A 19,747-nucleotide genomic window follows, 5' to 3' on the forward strand; every position below is an offset into this window, starting at 1 on the left:
GATCGAGATACAAGACAGCACAAGATTAAATTATCTATTTAATCACCTAAAGGGCTCACTATAATTAACACTATACACACAAAGAATATATACAGTGGTCTGAGGTTACAAATACAGATGATAGGGTACAACAGGGTTAAGCAGAACAAAAGTAAGTTTACCAGAGGGATGAGTTCTTAGTTGTATCACATGGGAAGCAGTGATGTCAGCTGGTTGCAGGTCCCTCTAAACACATGGCATGATGTGACCTCCCTTCAGAGAAACACCCACCCGCTTGCTGGCACAAACCTTTTTAACCTGTAGCCAGGGGTCCACTGCCCTTCTGCCGGGCTGGCAGCACATGAGCCACAAAACCGATTAGGGCTCCTGGCTCCAGATCAGAATGTCGCAGGGAGGTGGTTCTGGGACCAATGGATCCGCCTGAGTTCCGGCTACCAGTAGAGTCCAAGCATGGTACCGTTATTTGGTTTCTGTCGGGAGATATGTATATCTCCCCTCCCTGGGATCCCACCACCAAGCTATGACCACGGGTCTGTTTATTGTGGCCACTGGGACACAAATATGCATCTGGTTTATGTCTGTGATGGACGGGCGATTCATAATTCCTTATGAACCGCCGGTTCCATGATGTCTGATAATGTTCATTGAACTGGGGAATGGCCTAGACCCCCTGCAGTGAAGTTTTTTCTGTTCCATTAACTGGATTCCTGGCTGGCTGAATGGAGGTGAGAAATGTAAACAAAGGTGGACTGCTAGAGGCTCTCTGCCATCTGACTGGCTTTGAAGCAGGCTGTCAGTAAATATTAATCCATATTCCTCACAGGAAGATATACATAAGATAAGAAGATACATGAGCATATCTGTTAAAAACCATAGTAATCCCCTTTAAGAACTTGCAGTTATTTCAGGGGAAAATGTTCTTAAAATCATGACCTTTTACTGAGAAACTCCTAACAGGATGGCTTCTCTGTAGCTTTGCACTATATCGTGTTTTGTAAGTGTGTGTTTGTTTTTAATCATGTTTGCCTCTCCTGGGACCAGTCATCTGGAGACTTGAAGTTCGCTGGCAGATAAGCAGATAAATGCTCCTCTTAATACATAAAGAAGAACTGAGGTTTACATGAAATACTGAAGAGTTGTGTATATCTCCTGTACTTCTCATGGCATCTTACCTTCTGGAATACTGCATTTCCTGTGGAGTGGTCGCCCTGTCATGATTCTGGTTTCTGTTACCGAGGGCGGGATCATGAGATTACTTTACAGTGCTGGAATAAACAAAGTAAATTGGCCTTAGATATTGGAACTGCCTTTCTTTTTACAATAGAAGGCACGCAGGCAGAGTCGGCTATTGCGCAGCGTGGAAGATGGGCTTTTCTCAGTTTCAGCTAACCCGTTCTCCTGTTTTCCAGGCAAGGACCTCTGTCATCCATAAGGGCCGTTATTAAGAGAAGTAAGTTCTGCTTTATTTCTTACTTCATAAACATGTGACATCATAGGGTTAAATCTCAGTTTCTACATGAGGTTTGCTTGACGTTTTTATTTTGTCACCTACAAACTTATTTTCAGCTGAAGAACACATTTACATGTACACGTTAAATAACCAATGTCGGCCCATCCTTTCTGTCCAACTTACTGAAAGGGAGTCAAGGAGCAGATAATTTCTTTAGTGATAATGACGTGCTCTTCCCAGTCATAGAGCCTAGCTGTATACTTCTCTCCATCCCGTACCCTACACTGATCTGTCACCAGTGCTGAATGTACTGAGCACATTGCGTTCAGCTTCTTCTCAGAAGAGGCATGGCTGGAGTCTGGGAAGGTGAGGGATCCAATGGACAGGAAGTATAAATTAATTTGTGTACTACCTAGTCCACCAGTGATGCTGGCAAGAACTCCTTTACTACACCTGTGAGACTGCTATTAACCATTCTATTACCATTAACGCCTTCATCAGTTTTGACCGCCTAGGATAAAATGTAAGCCACCCTATACCACCAGGGATAACGTTGATTCCTCACGTGTACATTGTAAATAACTGATAAGGTTTCCAGATTGTTATTTTCTATTTTTCTACTTTCCCTGTTCCCCCACTGTCAGCGCTCAAAGCTGCACTGAAAGGCATGATCAGGACTGCACATGCACAGGGGTCCTTGCCATTATGTTAGATTTGCACAGTAGTCCAGATAGTAGTGGGACTAGAGGTACTAAGAAAATAAAAACAGTGATCTAGACTCCTTATCTGCAGTACTACACATATATTACTTCCGGTAATAGTTCAAGATCATGGGGACAGATTCCCTTTAACAACTTTTATTGGCAAATATGATTGAAGGTTTCAGTTTGTTCATCTTTATCTTCCCTATCCCTTCCTACATCCACCATCCTGTATTAGCATGCACATCATTCAGGAGCTGACAGTGACTTCTCTTAGTCTTGGGGCTCATGCACATGACTGTATGTTCAGTCCGCATTCGATCCTCGTTTTTTTGCAGATCGGATGTGGACAAATTCATTTCAATGGGGACGCAAAAGATGCGGACTGCAGCTGTCAGGTTTCACATCCTTACATGTCACAGTAGTCTGTGATGTGCCAAGTGACGTGCCTGGTGAAGGCCGTGTTTGGCTGGAGCAGTCATGTGCCGTATTCAGGCACGTCACCAGGAATTGCTCTGGACAAAGGGGTGAAAATATAACTTTAAAAAAATTAAAAATAATTAATAGATTGTAGGATTTGTCAGATCTTTTTAAATCTCTCAGACAACCTCTTAACTATGCTCAGTTAGACACTTTATGTGTAACAAAATGCAGTGCGGTCACAGGTGGAGTGACTACAGCTCTGTAATATCGAGCATCATGAACCCGCTGTACAATGCCATGTCCACAAGGTCTTTAGACTAATGTTAAAGGGGTTCTGCACTTTGTTTAAACTGATCTATCCTCTGGATAAATCATCAGCATCTGATTGGCGGGGGTCCGACACCAGGGACCCCTGCCGATCAACTGTTTGAGAAGGCAGCGGCGCTCCAGCAGCGCTGCGGCCTTCTCACTGTTTACCGCAGGCCCAGTGATGTCACGACTAGTATCACTGGCCTGGGCGCGTCTAAGCTTCATTCACTTGAATAGAGCTTAGCCCCACCCAGGCCATTGATACTAGTCGTGACGTCACTGGGCCAGCGGCATACAGTGAGAAGGCCGCGGCGCTGCTGGAGCGCCGCTGCCTTCTCAAACAGCTGATCGGCGGGGGTCCCGGGTGTCGGACCCCACCAATCAGATGCTGATGATTTATCCAGAGGATAGATCATCAGTTTAAACAAACTGCAGAACCCCTTTAAGATCAAATAAAATGGAATATATCAGCTTCCCTACCACATGGGTGTTAAAATCTCATACTTATTATTAGTGCATTATTTATTGATTGCATTATATTTCTTGGTTTTATAGCATTTTATGTCATAATAGCTCACTTATTTTTCTTTCAGCGTCCAGAACTACTGCACAGAGTGAACAGCAGAGGGATAGAAGGTATTGCTGTGTACTTTTCCTATAGTCCATGGAATCACAATTAATTAGCTCTTTTTAATGTTTTTTCTCGCTTCATCGACCCTTATAGCAGTTTGTTTTGACAAATCTTCAGTTGAACAGAAATGCTATTTTCAGCATGAATGCCATTTTTCCAGCTCTTCCATCACAGGAGGTCTGACATTCCATGCAGCAGATTTACAAAAGGCGTACATGAAGTACTTATGTAGCGGTGCTGTGTTGGGGAACACAGCATACACAACACTGTAATGACATACCGCAGTGCTCATGTTCTGATTGTTCTTTGCCAGTTTATTTTTATAGCATACTACCTTGCTTCCAGCCAGAGTTCTGGCTAGGTCTTTCTTCACGCAGGGCTCAGATGCAGATCATTGCCCTTGTCTTGTATCTAAATACCTTGGGCATTGGTAGCTGTTTGGTTCTCCTGGTACCTAAAGCACACGTTCCTTTACTCTTTTATCCTAGTAGGAACATTTCCTTCTTGTGCGTTGCTCTTATATACTATGTCATAGCATCACCCACAAAATAATGCACGCACATTACTTCTTTGTACACATCTTAAGAGACTTGTATAATGATTTTCATTCAGGGCTGATATCAGAAGCATCTGGGCCCAGAATAGGGAAATGGCCCTTATTAGGTTGGTCCATCTTATTAAACACTTCATAGGCATCTGGAGAAGGCGGTTTATTTCTTACAAAGAAAAATGATGCGATAGTGTGTGTGTATGTGTGTGTGTGTGTTTATGTGTGTGTTTATGTGTGTGTATATATATATATATATATATATATATATATATATATATATATATATAGTGGGGTTTGGCTCTGGTAGACAGGATTAGCGGATGCAGTATAGAGGCAACAATAAGTTATTTGGATCAAACAGTTCAGTGTTTTATTCTCACTTTAGGCAAGTGACAAAACAAGCAGTCATATACAATCAAAAAGTCACCTTGCAGTGTTGGTGGTAATTCACACCATGCGGCAATTCTGCCTCAAAATGTCCTTGAGCATAGCAGCACCAACCTTTTTTCACGCCAAACAGGTAGCAAGCCTTCCTCCAGACACAAGGCTCCCAGATCCCAACATAGATCCCGCTTCTGAACCCAGCTGCCTATTTAAGGACAGCCAGGTGCTGCCAAAACCCTGAACAGCAGTTAAAATCTGGTCTGGTATTTGACTCCACCTGGCTATAAATCAGCCCAGCAGCACATGCTGGGAGGAAAATACCTGTTTTCCCAGACCAAACCTCTCACTGTGTCACATATGTATATATGTGTGTGTATATATATATATATATATATATATATATATATATATATATATATATATATTATTGTCAGAGGAGATTTATCAAAACTGGTGAGATGGAAAACTGGTTTAGCTGCCCATAACAACCAATCATGCATGGCAATGGGAGCTACTGAAACAGAATAGAGCTGGAGCGCTCTCCTGTTTCCCAATCGGGAGGTGGTCGGAACTGTGTCTCATCTCATCTTAGTAACGGCGAGATGAGACTACCCCATTAAGCCCCTTTATATGTGTGGGTGACAGAAATACCACCAGTAGAATGGAAGCTGGAAGTGTTATCTTTGGGGGGCAAAGGAACAGGGTAACTGTGTGCATCAGGTGTGTACCTCAAATGGGTTATCTAACAAAAAGTTCTTTAGAGGTTTTCAACTGCAAATTAATAAAAGCCTTATGGGTACCACAATTTAGTCTCTTCAGGTGGCAGGGAGCTTCCTGGGAGCGATTTGTCTAGAACTCTTTTTGGTCCTCAGATAAAACCTGAAATCAAATTTGTTATAAAATATTATACTCTTAGCTTGTTTTTTTACATAGTTTTTATTTTCTTTTGTCTGCTAAGTAGGGCAAGCTGGGTTAGGCCTCGTTCACATCACCGTTTCTCCTTTCCGTTCTCCGGCTCTGTTGAGGAGCAGGAGAACGGAAAGGACGGATTCTGCAGATAACTGAGACCTAACTGAGCGTAACGGAGCTTTAGGCTCCGTTAGGTCTCAGTTATCTGCAGAATCCGTCCTTTCCGTTCTCCTGCTCCTCAACGGAGCCGGAGAACGGAAAGGAGAAACGGTGATGTGAACGAGGACTTATCTCCATAGATGACACCAGGTTACAATGTGAAGGATCTGTTAAATTTTATAGTTACTTATATTTCAAAGTGACCCAAACTTTACGGGAATGGAAATTTTTCGTTACTGTGCAATTTGTGCTGCCACTGAAAGCTATAAACATATAGGAATGTGATGTTTTTTGTGGTTCATTGTTCATCAGTAAAAGCAATGGAAGTAAATAGGCTGTTGCTATAATGGCACAGTTTAGACTTCTCCGGCGTTGGAAACCTGTGACCTAATTCAAGTGTGGAATATTCCTTGTGCTGACTCATGTGGACGCTCAGTTGTTCCAATACTTTTATAAATCACACTTCTACACAGATTTGTGTTAAGTTTGTAAACTCTGCATGAGTTATATAGTCCATATTTAGTGTTCTCTGTAAACTGTATTTCAGTCTTATTTCCCATGTCTTTAAATGGATTGTCCAGTAGCGAAGAAATATATTTTTTTATTTTTTTTACAAAAGGCTCAGAATGAGTTAAAAAAATAAAAAATAAAATAAGCAACACTTACCGCCATTCCCATTCCTATATTTCCCGGGTCCCTTGTCACTCTCTCATTTCTGGTCTCTCTCGACACACAGGAAGTGACCACTCTGCCAATCACCGACCACAGTAGTGACCTGCCTCAGCCCGTGATTGGTTGAGCGGTCATTTCTTGTTTGTTCATGAAGAACCAGGAAGGAGAGAACTACTGGGGACATGGAAAGGATTGTAAAGGGAACATTGGAGGATTGGTGAGGTGATTATTATCTTATAAAAAAAAAATGAAAAAAAAAACTGCTTGACAACCCATTTAATAAAAAAAATATCCAAAGTGTTGGTGCTTGTGTACTTTACACCTACAGTGCTATGTAGAGCTTTTGGTCTTATTTCTGTTTGTTAGCAATGGCAGTGCCTCTGCGGTGTGCTATTTTTCTTATAAGCTATTATCTACTGGAACACCCTTCCAGCAGGAGTCCCTGAGAATACTGCTATGCAGTGACTGTAGTCAACAATAATGGAGGTCATAATGCTGTAATGGATCTGTGGTATTACGTGTCTATACATTGTCAGATGGACCCCTTTGAGGTGAGAGCCCAGTGCACCCCATTTCGTCGTTTAACCAGCAATAATAGCAGTGCAGCTGTGTGGTTTTGTTACTATCATGGCCAGTAATGAGCTCATAGGATTCCTGTCATATTATTTGGCATGCAGTGTTCCCCTATCTTTTTTTTTTTGTTGCATAAAAAATCTGAACTGATTCTAGTACAAAAGACCAAGGAAATTTCCCCCTAAGGATCTCATTAAAGGGTGTTATTCAAGATTTATAAAAATAATGCATTGAATAGAGGGCAGTGTAAAAAAAAAATATATATATATATATATATATATATACTGTTAAGATGACCTGCGATGCTGCTCTCGTGATTGGCACTCCAATCCCCACTAGGCGTGCACTGATGACGTTGTGTTCGCTGGTTCCATATCTGTTACAGCCAATCATTATCCTCATCAGTCGCGTGTGTATGAACAGTACGTCACCGGTGAGGCCAGTGATTGGCTGCAGCTTCAAATGACCGATAAATGGCACTTACCTGCTGCAGATCCATCAGGGTTCATAGTGGTGGCACTGGACATTTTAACAGTCAGTTATCCGTGAGTACTGTTGCCATACAGCAGGTGGGAATCCCTCCCTCCCATGACGCGTCCGCCGCAGAGCCCAATACAATGAGCAGACTCTGAGGCGCTGCATCACTGCCACCAATGAATGTGTGTCTAATATTAAAGTAGGAGAAGGGACGGGGGAGGGTTTACCGCTACGCCGTCTCAGCTTGTGCGTGGTGAACGGCAGCCTACTCCTCCTCCTGATTCTTGTGTTCTCCAGTCCCCAGCCATTAGTGATCTGAAAAGCGCAGGTACCCACACACTGTCCCACACACTGCAAGATTATTAGCCTTCCTCAAAATAAAGGCAGGCAAAAAACATGTATCAGGCAGCCAGCAGGATTTGGGGTCAATGTGACTCATTAACCGCAATGTTGCCAGTAGCCATAAGTTGAGAAGATGGGGTCACCTATTATTAATCTGAGGTAGATGGTGCTATCACATTAATACCCCCATGTACCTCACATTAAAAGTAAGTGGCCCCCAAGCACCTCATCAGATAATGGGCAACATTGGGGTAACCATTATTGTGAGGTACACATGATGAGGTTACTTAATATTAATGTGAGGCACATGCAGGTCCAAATTGATAAAACAATGTGCCTCATATTAACAGCAAGTTACTCCAGCATGTACCTGATGCCATTAACCCCATCGTTATACAGTGTTATATATTTTAATATGCACCTTGTGTTTTGTTATGCGCGTGAATCGGTCAGTGCCGACCAGCACCCCATAAGCCCCGCCCCAGAACCCCCCACCCCACCCAGTCCCTGGGAAAATTGTCTTGCATGAAACTGGTCCTTAGTGCAAAAAAGGTTGGGGACCACTGGTGTACAGTACATTAATGGCATAGTTGCAATAAGAAACAGGTCATGTCTGTCTTTCGTAAAAAAATGGCCACACATATTACATTTCTGCGGGATCATACAATCTAATGTGGGCTCTCAGATTCTCCCCTGACGGCAGATGTTGGGGTACAGAAGGGTCCAGTATATTGGTTTTATAACTTTTCCAAACCTTTTGTTCTCAGGGAGGTAAGCTGTTGCCAGAGGTATATAGCCTTAGGGTGTATGTTGGTAAGACACACCTAGATTTTTGAGGAGGAAAATAAGAAAGAAAAAATTTGAACCAAAAGGTGTGCTTTTGGTGGGTTTTGAACTAATGGTGGTCTGTGGATGATGCACTGTTATGGGGGAATCTGTGGCTAATGCACATTTTAGGGGGTGACCTGTGCATGATGCACTGTTATGGGGGGGATCTGTGGATGATACACAGAAAACTCAAAGCAGTGGTCAGGCCGGCAGCGTAACGTGAATCACTCTGTCAGTCATGCTCCTGCCAGCTTCATTAATGAAGTGGGAGGAGCATGACAGAGTGAGTGCCGGGAGTACATTACAGGGGGTGCAGTGACATATGTGAGTACATTACAGGGGGTGCAGTGACATATGTAAATACATTACAGGGGGTGCAGTGACATGTGTGAGTACATTACAGGGGGTGCAGTGACATGTGTGAGTACATTACAGGGGGTGCAGTGACATATGTGAGTACATTACAGGGGGTGCAGTGACATATGTGAGTACATTACAGGGGGTGCAGTGACATGTGAGTACATTACAGGGGGTGCAGTGACATGTGTGAGTACATTACAGGGGGTACAGTGACATATGTGAGTACATTACAGAGGGTGCAGTGACATATGTGAGTACATTACAGGGGGTGCAGTGACATATGTGAGTACATTACAGGGGGTGCAGTGACATATGTGAGTACATTACAGGGGGTGCAGTGACATATGTGAGTACATTACAGGGGGTGCAGTGACATATGTGAGTACATTACAGGGGGTGCAGTGACATATGTGAGTACATTACAGGGGGTGCAGTGACATGTGTGTATTTTACAGGGGGTACAGTGACATATGTGAGTACATTACAGGGGGTGCAGTGACATATGTGAGTACATTACAGGGGGTGCAGTGACATATGTGAGTACATTACAGGGGGTGCAGTGACATATGTGAGTACATTACAGGGGGTGCAGTGACATATGTGAGTACATTACAGGGGGTGCAGTGACATATGTGAGTACATTACAGGGGGTGCAGTGACATATGTGAGTACATTACAGGGGGTGCAGTGACATATGTGAGTACATTACAGGGGGTGCAGTGACATGTGTGTATTTTACAGGGGGTACAGTGACATATGTGAGTACATTACAGGGGGTGCAGTGACATATGTGTGTACATTACAGGGGGTGCAGTGACATATGTGTGTACATTACAGGGGGTGCAGTGACATATGTGTGTACATTACAGGGGGTGCAGTGACGTGTGTGTACATTACAGGGGGTGCAGTGACATGTGTGTACATTACAGGGGGTGCAGTGACATATGTGTGTATATTTCGGGGGGGTGCAGTGTGTTGATACATATGACACTGCACATATTGTACATACACAGGGGTACACATGGCTATGTACATAACGTGTATACACGGGACAGTCTGCTGCTGCTGGTAGTTCCTGTTAATAGGAAGACCACGGCACTCAGAAAAGCATAAGGATCCGGCGTGTACTCCACTTGCCGGAATTACATGCCGGATCCGGAAAAACGCAAGTGAACTGAAAGCATTTGAAGACGGATCCGTCTTCAAAATGCTTTCAGTGTTACTATGGCAACCAGGACGCTATTAAAGTCCTGGTTGCCATAGTAGTAGTGGGGAGCGGGGGTTGCGGTATACTTACAGTCCGTGCGGCTCCCAGGGCGCTCCAGAATGACGTCAGAGCGTCCCATGCGCATGGATAATGTGCCATGCGATCACGTCATCCATGCGCCTGGGGCGCCCTGACGTCACTCTGGAGCGCCCCGGGAGCAGCACGGACGGTAAGTATACTGCTCCCCACTACACTTTACCATGGCTGTCAGGACTTTAGCGTCCCGGCAGCCATGGTAACCATTCAGAAAAAGCTAAATGTCGGATCCGGCAATGCACCGAAACGACGTTTAGCTTAAGGCTGGATCCGGATCAATGCCTTTCAATGGGCATTAATTCCAGATCCGGCCTTGCGGCAAGTCTTAAGGATTTTTGGCCGGAGCAAAAAGCGCAGCATGCTGCGGTATTTTCTCCGGCCAAAAAACGTTCCGGTCCGAAATTGAAAACATCCTGATGCATCCTGAACGGATTTCTCTCCATTCAGAATGCATTAGGATAAAACTGATCAAGATTCTTCCGGCATGGAGCCCCGACGACGGAACTCTATGCCAGAAGAAAAGAACGCAGGTGTTAAAGAGCCCTTAATCGTGTTAATTACTGTATTTGTTTTCAATTACAATATGGTGATTATTTCTGTCTCTAGACGTCCTGAGATCACTATTGTTGCTGCTGAGCCCATTGGCCCTGGATCGTGGTTTCATGGTGGCCCAGCTGGAGGCTTAGGATTCCCTCCACCACCTCCACCACAGTGGAGGCCTAGTGACTCCCATCCCCCAGAGGTAAGCATATGTTTATTAATGTATCACTCTGTTTATCTTTAAAGGGTTTATCCCATGAATAATGTAAAAAATATAAATCAGACAGCATACAGTGCATGGCAGTCTCTTTTTTAGCAAACTTAGAACCAGCCCTGTACCTCACATGGATATGTACCCATTCATTGCTCCACTTTGTTCTGCTAGATTTATTTCAAGCTGGCAGCTTAGGGAGCGTGTACTTTCTCAGGGAGGTGTCTTTTTTCTGTTGCAGCTAGGCAGTTGAAGGATGGAACTGAGCATGTGCTTCCATCTCAGTGAGCAGGACAGAGAATTTTGCAAAAGAGCAACATGTATGTTGTTTGATAAATTTGTCTTATCTTTAGGCCCCATTCAGATGAACATATGGCCTTCGTGCCCGGGCACTAGCCATGTGAACTTTGTGCAATGTTGCGAACCAACTGACTGCAATGGGAACGCGATCTGCAAAAGATAGGACATACGTGCATCTAAATAGTGCCTTAAAGGGACACTGACAGGCCCGATAAACCTATTTAGTTATTCCTATGCAGTCATAGGTCTATTAAAGTGTATTCCAATCACATAAGAGTACCCCCTGTCCGCATTTTAAACCATGTAAAAAGAACTTTATAATCATCTGTCAATCACCTTCCTTTATGCCCAAGGGGCGTTTTTTCACATTTCTTTATGCCCAAGGGGCGTTTTTACTTCCACCTTTGTGCCCACCGCGCCCCAACTGTCGCTTCTTAGCGCCGCCCAGCTCATTATTATTCACTGCGCTGGGTGGCTTTTACAGTCCCCGATCCTCCCGAGCAGGCGCAGCAGGAGACGCTGGCATTGAATAAGGGACGCAGGCGCACTGCGAGTGAGGGTGCCGGGCAAGTTCTCCTGCTGCATTGAACTCACTTGTACCTTCTGCGCGTGCGCCGGAGAACTTGCCCGGCACCCTCACTCACAGTGCGCCTGCGTCCCTTATTCAATGCCAGCGTCTCCTGCTGCGCCTGCGCCGGCTCGGGAGGATTGGGGACTGTAAAAGCCGCCCAGTGCAGTGAATAATAATGAGCTGGGTGTCTTTAAAAAAAATAAAAATAAAGTCTCAATGATAAATCTGTAGTAAATCTCATAAACACAGCTAACCACACCCATTTTTCCACCCACATTTCAAAACTGGAGTGCGTGGTGTAAGAATTAAAATGTCACAAACTTTTTGTCCAAGTGAGTTGAAAAAGTCATAAAAGCACCATTTTGCAACTTTTATTAGAATAAGAACGTTTTTTTTACTGAAAACTAGATTGACAATTTTTTGTTTTTAGCAGCCTCCATCCTATGAGCAGGTAATTAAGGAAATCTCACAAGTGCAAGTATCTACAAGCAACTCTAATGTTGAACCCAGGCGGACAACCACATGTGCAACACAAACTGATTTTCACTTGGAGGATGATTACACAGGGCCCGGCAATAATGTAATTCATCAGCCGGTCATTTGTGATCAAGCCACAGGTAGGTTTTATTTTTTGTTTGATAGGAAAAGTTTATGTGATAATCCCTGAAGATACATGAGTTGAAGTGTGTAACATCCCAGTGATATTTGCATAGATATTGTATCCCACTATTAAAGGGGTTATCCGAAACCATAAACTGCCCCCCCCCCTCCCCCTATATGCCGGGCCCCTCACATGGATAATATTTACCCCGCTCACTGTGCCGCTCCTGGTCCCCACACTGCCGCTGCTGCTTCTCCCCATGAAATTCCAGCAAAGTCAATAGACATTGATATAATGGGGTACAATTATGTCAACAAGTCCAGCATAGGAAATGAACCCCTAAAAGTAACAATTTTATTGATATACCTTAAAAGGATCCTACTAGGGTCCACTATACATAACAACAAATATATATAAAGACTTAAATGCAACTGATGCTCACATCCAGCATCTGATAGTGAATAGCCTGGGGTAAGGGAATAGTTATCCCTACAAATACCCCTATCCTATAACCTCAGCCCAGGGAGGACTCTTGATGGTAAAGGCCCCCTGTCCACGTACCTGGACTGCTACCCCTTCTAATTCCCTACAGGAGTACAGAGAGGGGGTGGCACTAGATTACCCCAGGTTAAGGTGAGGATAATTAATACGTCAATAAATATAAAGATCAGCTGGATGGAGTGAAAAAGACAATACAGACACAATACATAAAGTATAGACAGATACTAAACATATAGTTGGTCCGGGTTGACTGGATTGTCAAACACCTTGGCTACCAGGTGGTAGACAACCACCTTGGCCACCTCGCTACCTAGTGGTGGACAACCAATTTGGTTGCCTCACAACCACTTTCTCCCCATGCACGGATGAAAACATCCGGTGTTCGGGGGGGAGAGAGAGCCGCCAATGGCAGGTGGGGACTAGCCTCCCTACCGTCACCTACGATACTCGAGAGGCCCTTCCCCGCCTGCCATTGGCTGCTCCCCCAACCCACCACCGACACTGGATGGGGAGAAGCAGCAAGGGCGGTGCAGGGACCCAGTTAAGTATATTCCGTGTGAGGGGCCTGGCATATTGGGGGGGGGGCAGTTTATAGTTTAGGATAACCCCTTTAAGTTATATTGCTTCAGATCTGATATTTGATGTTTCTAAGTGATACAGAGTTCAATTTTGATGTCTAGTTAGTATATTATTTTTTTACCATAGAAGTTTGTTTCTGCTTTACTAAGTAAGCTAAGCCAGCCAAGCCAGCCATTCTAAATAACAATCTAATTTAACCTGTGGAGATCAAGTACTTGTATACATTTCAGTCTTTTTGTAATATTCTTTTTGTTTTAATTCATAGTGCAAAGGACAACTGACAGATCACGCCAGTCACTACCTTTTGTGACCAACAATGTTCAGGACAGTGCCCTCCAGATAGCAGTCAGTAATTCTGCTGGGACTAGCACCCGATACGAAGACCCAAATGTCACCAGATACCCAGTGCCAAGGCCAAGGACAAAATCTAATCTTAAACCTGTAGTAAACAATAATCTAAGTTTTTATCAAGGTAGCAGTGAGATCTTCTTCCAGGGTACATCTGAAGGAGATCTTCATTCCAGCCAGTCTTCTGGTTTTGATGATAATTTTCTGGGGGACTTATTTGAAATGAACAATATGAGCCATGAAAGAAGCCAAAACAGTATTTTGTCAAGGATTAAAGCCTTCGAGTCTCAAGCTGAAAATTCAGAAAATCCTAAAAGACCAGAAGTTGCACCACGTACTATCAACACTAGGGGTGCTGCCACCACAAAGCCTGTATTAGCTCCCAAACCATTATCCAACAGAGTATCTGGTGAGTGGGACCCTGGAAAAGACAATAAACCCAAATTTACACCAAGAGAGGGGCCTGTACCATCAAGTCTACAAGATACCAGTGGTGCGACCAAACCAGATCTGCCAAAGAAACCAAAGCCGAATCTCTCAAAAAGCAACAGTAATGAGTTTCCTGATGGTGTGCTTGGGACATCTGGAAGCAACAGTAAAGAGTCTGAAAGAAAATTACCAGTTCCTGCTCCCAGGCCTCTGCTGCCTAAGAAATCCATTCACACTGACAACCTTGTCTCAGTATCTGTAGGAGCCAAACCCCTCGTTCCTGGTCCGAAATTCTCTGTAGCTTCTCAAGCCAAAGCATTTAACACAGTAGAAACACCTGCCGCCAGAGTAGTGCAGAGCAAGTCAGTGGGTGACCTAGACTTGATTAGTTTTGATGATGATGTTTTATCTCCGGTTCTGCCCAGTCCAGACGTTAGTGATTCGAAGGCAAATGTCGGTAAGAATAGATAATAGCACAGTCTATGTATTCAGTGGTGCTGTATTTGTTTTTGTTTTCTGTATGGACAATGCTATGCACTATTAGATTGGAATCTTTGCTTTAATTGACCATAGATCCATAGATAATCTATGAGCCGTGGCAGCTATAATTTCTGACTGTTGGAACGCTGTTCCATAAATTAGAAAATGTGTTGGACATGTTGAGAAAAATTCTCTGCACAAGGTCCTTAGTTGGACAGCTGACTAAAGTTTCATCAAGGATTTTCTGTGCAGAAATAATTTACTTGTTCTGATGTTTTCTGTAGGAAAAGAAAAACCTTTCATTGTGTTCTTTTCTGTGCCTATAGTGTATATTCTGTAAAGAAATAAAAAATGCCCAATAATGAAAAATACGGTGAGCCATTGCCTAACTGGAGGATTTTGTTTACGAAGCTTTATAGTCACTCTTTACATTTAGTGGCCAATTTGTTAGGCGCACCTTAATTGGGGACAGTTTTGCTAATACCCATTTACAGTCATGTTTCCAGCACAGTTGTATCAGTCCCTGTTATGCTTCACTCTAGAACAATGTACAAATGCAGAGGTTTACACTCACGCCGGAGCTTCGCTCTCGATCATCCCTCATTCGGAGGCTGTCCAGATCAAGTTATCATAGTTACATTGTATACTTCTAGCTGGCTGACTTTCATGAAGTTTACACATTTAAATGGGAATGTGTCATCAGAATATGAATCACCTGCTGTTTAAATCACTTGTTTATGTTTAACATCTTTTTTTAATCATTTTTTATGTTATTTTAAATTTTCCATGTCACTTTTTATAGGTAAACTAAAACCAAAAATCCTGCAGTTTTCACACTGATCACCATGTCCAATAATTGGCATCACTTCTTGGTTTATACTTTTACTGCAGTTAACTCCTTCTAATCCTGCCTGTAATGATATCACCTCTGTGTATAGATAAGACAGGATCCTCCATTCACAATAGATGATTGTCGAAGCTTATTTATTCTTTTTTTAATGCTGTGTAAATGCTGTTAAGAAAAGCTCAGGCAAGATGGCCGCCTCCATAATCATGTTCAGCAAATAGAAGAAAGAAACCTGCAATCAGAAAATAAAAACTGGCAGATAAAATTTGAGTGACACATTTCCTTTAAGACTGCGTATCTTAAAGGGAATCTGTCACCAGCGAACTTCCTATAAAACTGCATAGCCACAAAGCTGCGGTTCACCTAATTTAAATGCAATTTTTCTTTTGTTGATTTGAAGCTCCATTTCTGCGTTATGATACTTTTTCTTAATATGCAAATTAGGTATTTGGTGCAACAAGGGTGTCACCATTGCCCTTGTTGCACCCAAAGACGTAATTTGCATATCAAGAAAAAGTATCATAACCCAGGAATGGACCTTGGGATCAACAAAAGAAAAACTGCATTTTAATCAGGTGAATCACAGCTATATGTCTATGCCAGGTATCCTCAAACTGCGGCCCTCCAGCTGTTGCAAAACTACAACTCCCAGCATTCCCGAACAGCCCACAGGTATCCGCCTCCAGCAGGGCATTGTGGAAGTTGTAGTTTTACAACCGCTGGAGGGCTGCAGTTTGAGGATGCCTGGTCTATGCAAACTGTTTGATAGGGAGGTCGCTGGTGACAGATTCTCTTTTAACATTCAAAAAGTCTAAAATACTGTTAAGAAATATTAAGATTGTTGCTTTCACAGCTTTTGGGTAGACAAGCGATCTACCACTATTTATTTATGAGTCCGGTCATTTCAACGTGTAAAAACTTTATTCAAAATCTGACTCCAGCCAAATCAGTTTGGAGTCATGAAGCTCTACATACCCCCTTACATTGGGCTATTCTAACTTCTAACTCCAAAGTGGCTTATAAAAGGGCTACTTGGCAGTCATGTGACCAGTACAACTTTTGCACATAGCAGACAAGCTTGGGATCTCTGTTCCAGTGTAGCCTTGTAGATATGTCATGCTCCGTGACTGAAAGCTGAAATGAAAGATAACATCAGACTTAAAGGGGTTGTTCCATCTGGGACCGTTATAGCATATCGTTAAGATATGCCATGACTTTCTTGATAGGTGCATAACATTGAATAGCGTGTAGACTGCTGTCGGTTTACTTTGGAGTCCCGAGTGAGTCCCACAGGAGGAGGGACCATTCTAACACAGGAGGATAGTCCAAAGAGAGTCCTTAAAATGTTCAGTTTCTTAAAGTTTTCAATAGATTTTAAGATAATTGATTTTGAATGTTCTCAGAGGACATATGGCCTAGAGCAAGCACTAGAAACATACATCTGGCCTTTAGAGAACAGGGACATTTGCAGATCTTCACAAATCAGGCTCTTGTGGCACATCTAAGTGACTTAGTGTAGTCATAGAAAAATCCCCTTGTCTTCTTTAATTTTATCAGTATCAGCACAATCACGATTGTTAGCAGTAAGTGATTCAAGGCTCTGTTTTTGCTGTTACTATGTTCACATTCCAGATTCAAGGGAAAATGTTTTTCTCTCTTCAGATCCCTTCCAGCTGTTTTCCAAGGATGAGGCTGAGAAGGAGCCGCCAGCTCCCCCTACTGTGTTGAGAAAGCCTACAGTCATCCGGATTTCTGGCAAACTTGGCAAATGTGAGCATTGCACAAATATTTTTTGTCTTCTGAATAGGAGGTACATCATGATTATGTGGGGATTATCACACGTATGGATATTATTCCTGAGTGATGTCATTGCACTCAGTTTTTGTTTCCTGGGCATAGCACATAGTACACATATTGATCCACTGACACATGACAGTTGTTTGGTAAACCGTTTTTCACTAAAACACACATACACAGTAATTTCAATAAAAATCTGCTCTAAAATATATATATATATATATATATATATATATATATATATATATATATATATATATATATATAGATATAGATAGAAAAAAACGGACAGCACTCCAAGTAAAATGAATGGTGTTTATTCACCCATGTGGATGACAACGTTTCAGCTCATACAAGAGCCTTTCTCAAGCAATGAACACAGTGTAAAAGTGGGGTATATATAATCCCACCCCTTATTACATCACAACGTAATCAATTAGCAAACATAGACAATAAAGTGCAATTAGTGCATATGAAAAAGCACAAATAGTGCATATATACAAAAGTAGACTATAGATATGAATGTCATATACATCAGTATCAAAATACAACGCTGGTGTGTACAAATTACATAATAAAGTGAAACAAAAAATGACATAAAAAGGAGATTTTTGTATAACTTACCAGTTAAATCTCTTTCTCGCTCTTCCTTGGGGGACACAGACCTTGGGTATAGCTCAGCTCCCTAGGAGGCGTGACACTAAGTAAAACTGTTAAGCCCCTCCTCCATCAGCTATACCCTCAGCCTGGAGATAGAGGCTACCAGTTGCGTGTCCAAGTAGTGAAAGGATAACAACCAATAACGGAAACAACCAGCCAGCAACCCAACGGGGCGCCAGACCATAACCCTGTAACCAAACACAGAAGGGTGGGTGCTGTGTCCCCCAAGGAAGAGCGAGAAAGAGATTTAACTGGTAAGTTATACAAAAATCTCCTTTTCTCGCCCATTTTCCTTGGGGGACACAGACCTTGGGACGTTCAAGAGCAGTCCAAGAAGGGAGGGACCACAAACCCAAGGCGGAACACCACCAGAGCATCAGGAAACCGCTGCCTGCAAAACCAGGCGGCCCAAAGCAGCATCCGCTGATGCATGCGTATGCACCCTATAGAACTTTTTGAAAGTGTGCAGAGAGGACCAAGTGGCTGCTTTGCACAACTGTTCAGCCGAGGCCCGATGCCTCTGCGCCCAGGAAGCTCCGACTGCTCTGGTGGAATGAGCAGTGACGCCGAAAGGCGGAGGTCTGCCCTTGGCTCGATAAGCCTCAGACACCGCCAGCTTAATGAAACGGGCAATAGCCACCTTGGAGACCGCCAACCCTTTGCGCGAACCCTCCGGAACCACAAACAGGGAGTCCGTATGCCGAAAGGACCCGGTGACCTCCAAGTAAATCCTCAACGCCCTGACCACATCCAGACGGTGCAGTTCCCGTTCTCTGGGGTGGGAAGGAGAGGGACAGAGCGACGGAAGGACGATGTCCTCATTGATGTGAAAGGCGGAGACCACCTTTGGCAGGAAAGTCGGGACAGGCCAAAGCACAACCTTATCCTGGTGGAAGATCAGGAAAGGCTCGGAGCAAGAAAGAGCCGCTAACTCCGACACCCGTCGGAGAGACGTGACGGCCACAAGAAAGATGACCTTGCAGGACAGAAGGCGAAGGGAGACCTCCCGTAAAGGCTCGAAGGGGGCTGATTGGAGCGCCGAGAGCACCACATTCAGGTCCCAGGAAGGAACTGGAGGGCGGTACGGCGGAACAGAGTGAGCCACCCCTTGTAAAAGGTCTTAATTGGCCCTAGAGGGGCCAGGGGACGCTGGAGAAGAATAGACAGCGCCGAAATCTGACCCTTCAGAGAACTGAGGCACAGCCCCAGGTCCAGACCCGACTGGAGGAAGGACAGGATTGTGGGAAGAGAAAACCGGAGAGGTGGGATGCTCCGGGACTCACAGAACCCCAGATAGGACCTCCAAACCCGATAGCAGATCCTAGAGGATACGGGCTTACGAGCCCGGATCATGGTGCGGACTACGTCCGCGGAGAAACCCCGTCGCGTTAAGACGGCGGTCTCAATAGCCACGCCGTCAAACGTAGCGAGCCTAAATGCTCGTGGAAGATCGGTCCCTGAGAGAGAAGGTCTTCCCTGGAGGGCAGTGGCCACGGTGCGTCTGCCAACAGCAACATTAGGTCGGCGTACCAAGACCGGCGGGGCCAATCCGGGGCGATTAGAATCGGGGCGATTAGCGATCCTCCGAAGAACCCGTGGCAGGAGGGGAAAAGGAGGAAAGACGTACAGAAGGGAGAATTCGCGCCACGGAAGGACGAGCGCGTCGGCGCCGTATGCCTTCGGGTCCCGTGCCCTGGCCAGGTATAGGGGGACCTTGTGGTTGAATTTGGAGGCCATGAGGTCCACGTCGGGGCGACCCCAGCGAAGACAAAGGGCTTCGAACACCTCTGGGTGCAGGGACCATTCTCCCGG

The 19,747-nt window shown here is 44.1% G+C and overlaps 1 protein-coding gene across 3 annotated transcripts in view; it reads left to right on the plus strand.

Moving 5' to 3' along the window:
* Positions 1 to 19,747, plus strand: part of SH3D19 (SH3 domain containing 19) — a 117,334-nt gene that overhangs the window by 55,151 nt on the left and 42,436 nt on the right. For 2 of the 3 annotated variants that reach the window (XR_006390745.1, XM_044300357.1), the window contains exons 3-8: positions 1,410 to 1,450; positions 3,477 to 3,519; positions 10,678 to 10,813; positions 12,124 to 12,310; positions 13,640 to 14,608; positions 17,141 to 17,248. Coding sequence is in view for 2 of the 3 variants with exons in the window: in XM_044300357.1 (XP_044156292.1) it covers positions 1,410 to 1,450; positions 3,477 to 3,519; positions 10,678 to 10,813; positions 12,124 to 12,310; positions 13,640 to 14,608; positions 17,141 to 17,248 (1,484 nt within the window). In the remaining variant the exon portion in view is untranslated. The remainder of the gene's footprint in view (positions 1 to 1,409; positions 1,451 to 3,476; positions 3,520 to 10,677; positions 10,814 to 12,123; positions 12,311 to 13,639; positions 14,609 to 17,140; positions 17,249 to 19,747) is intronic. The other variant, XM_044300359.1, reaches the window with a different exon arrangement.

Source organism: Bufo gargarizans, chromosome 1 (genome assembly GCF_014858855.1).
Source record: "Bufo gargarizans isolate SCDJY-AF-19 chromosome 1, ASM1485885v1, whole genome shotgun sequence".
NCBI classification, from domain to species: Eukaryota; Metazoa; Chordata; class Amphibia; order Anura; family Bufonidae; genus Bufo; species Bufo gargarizans.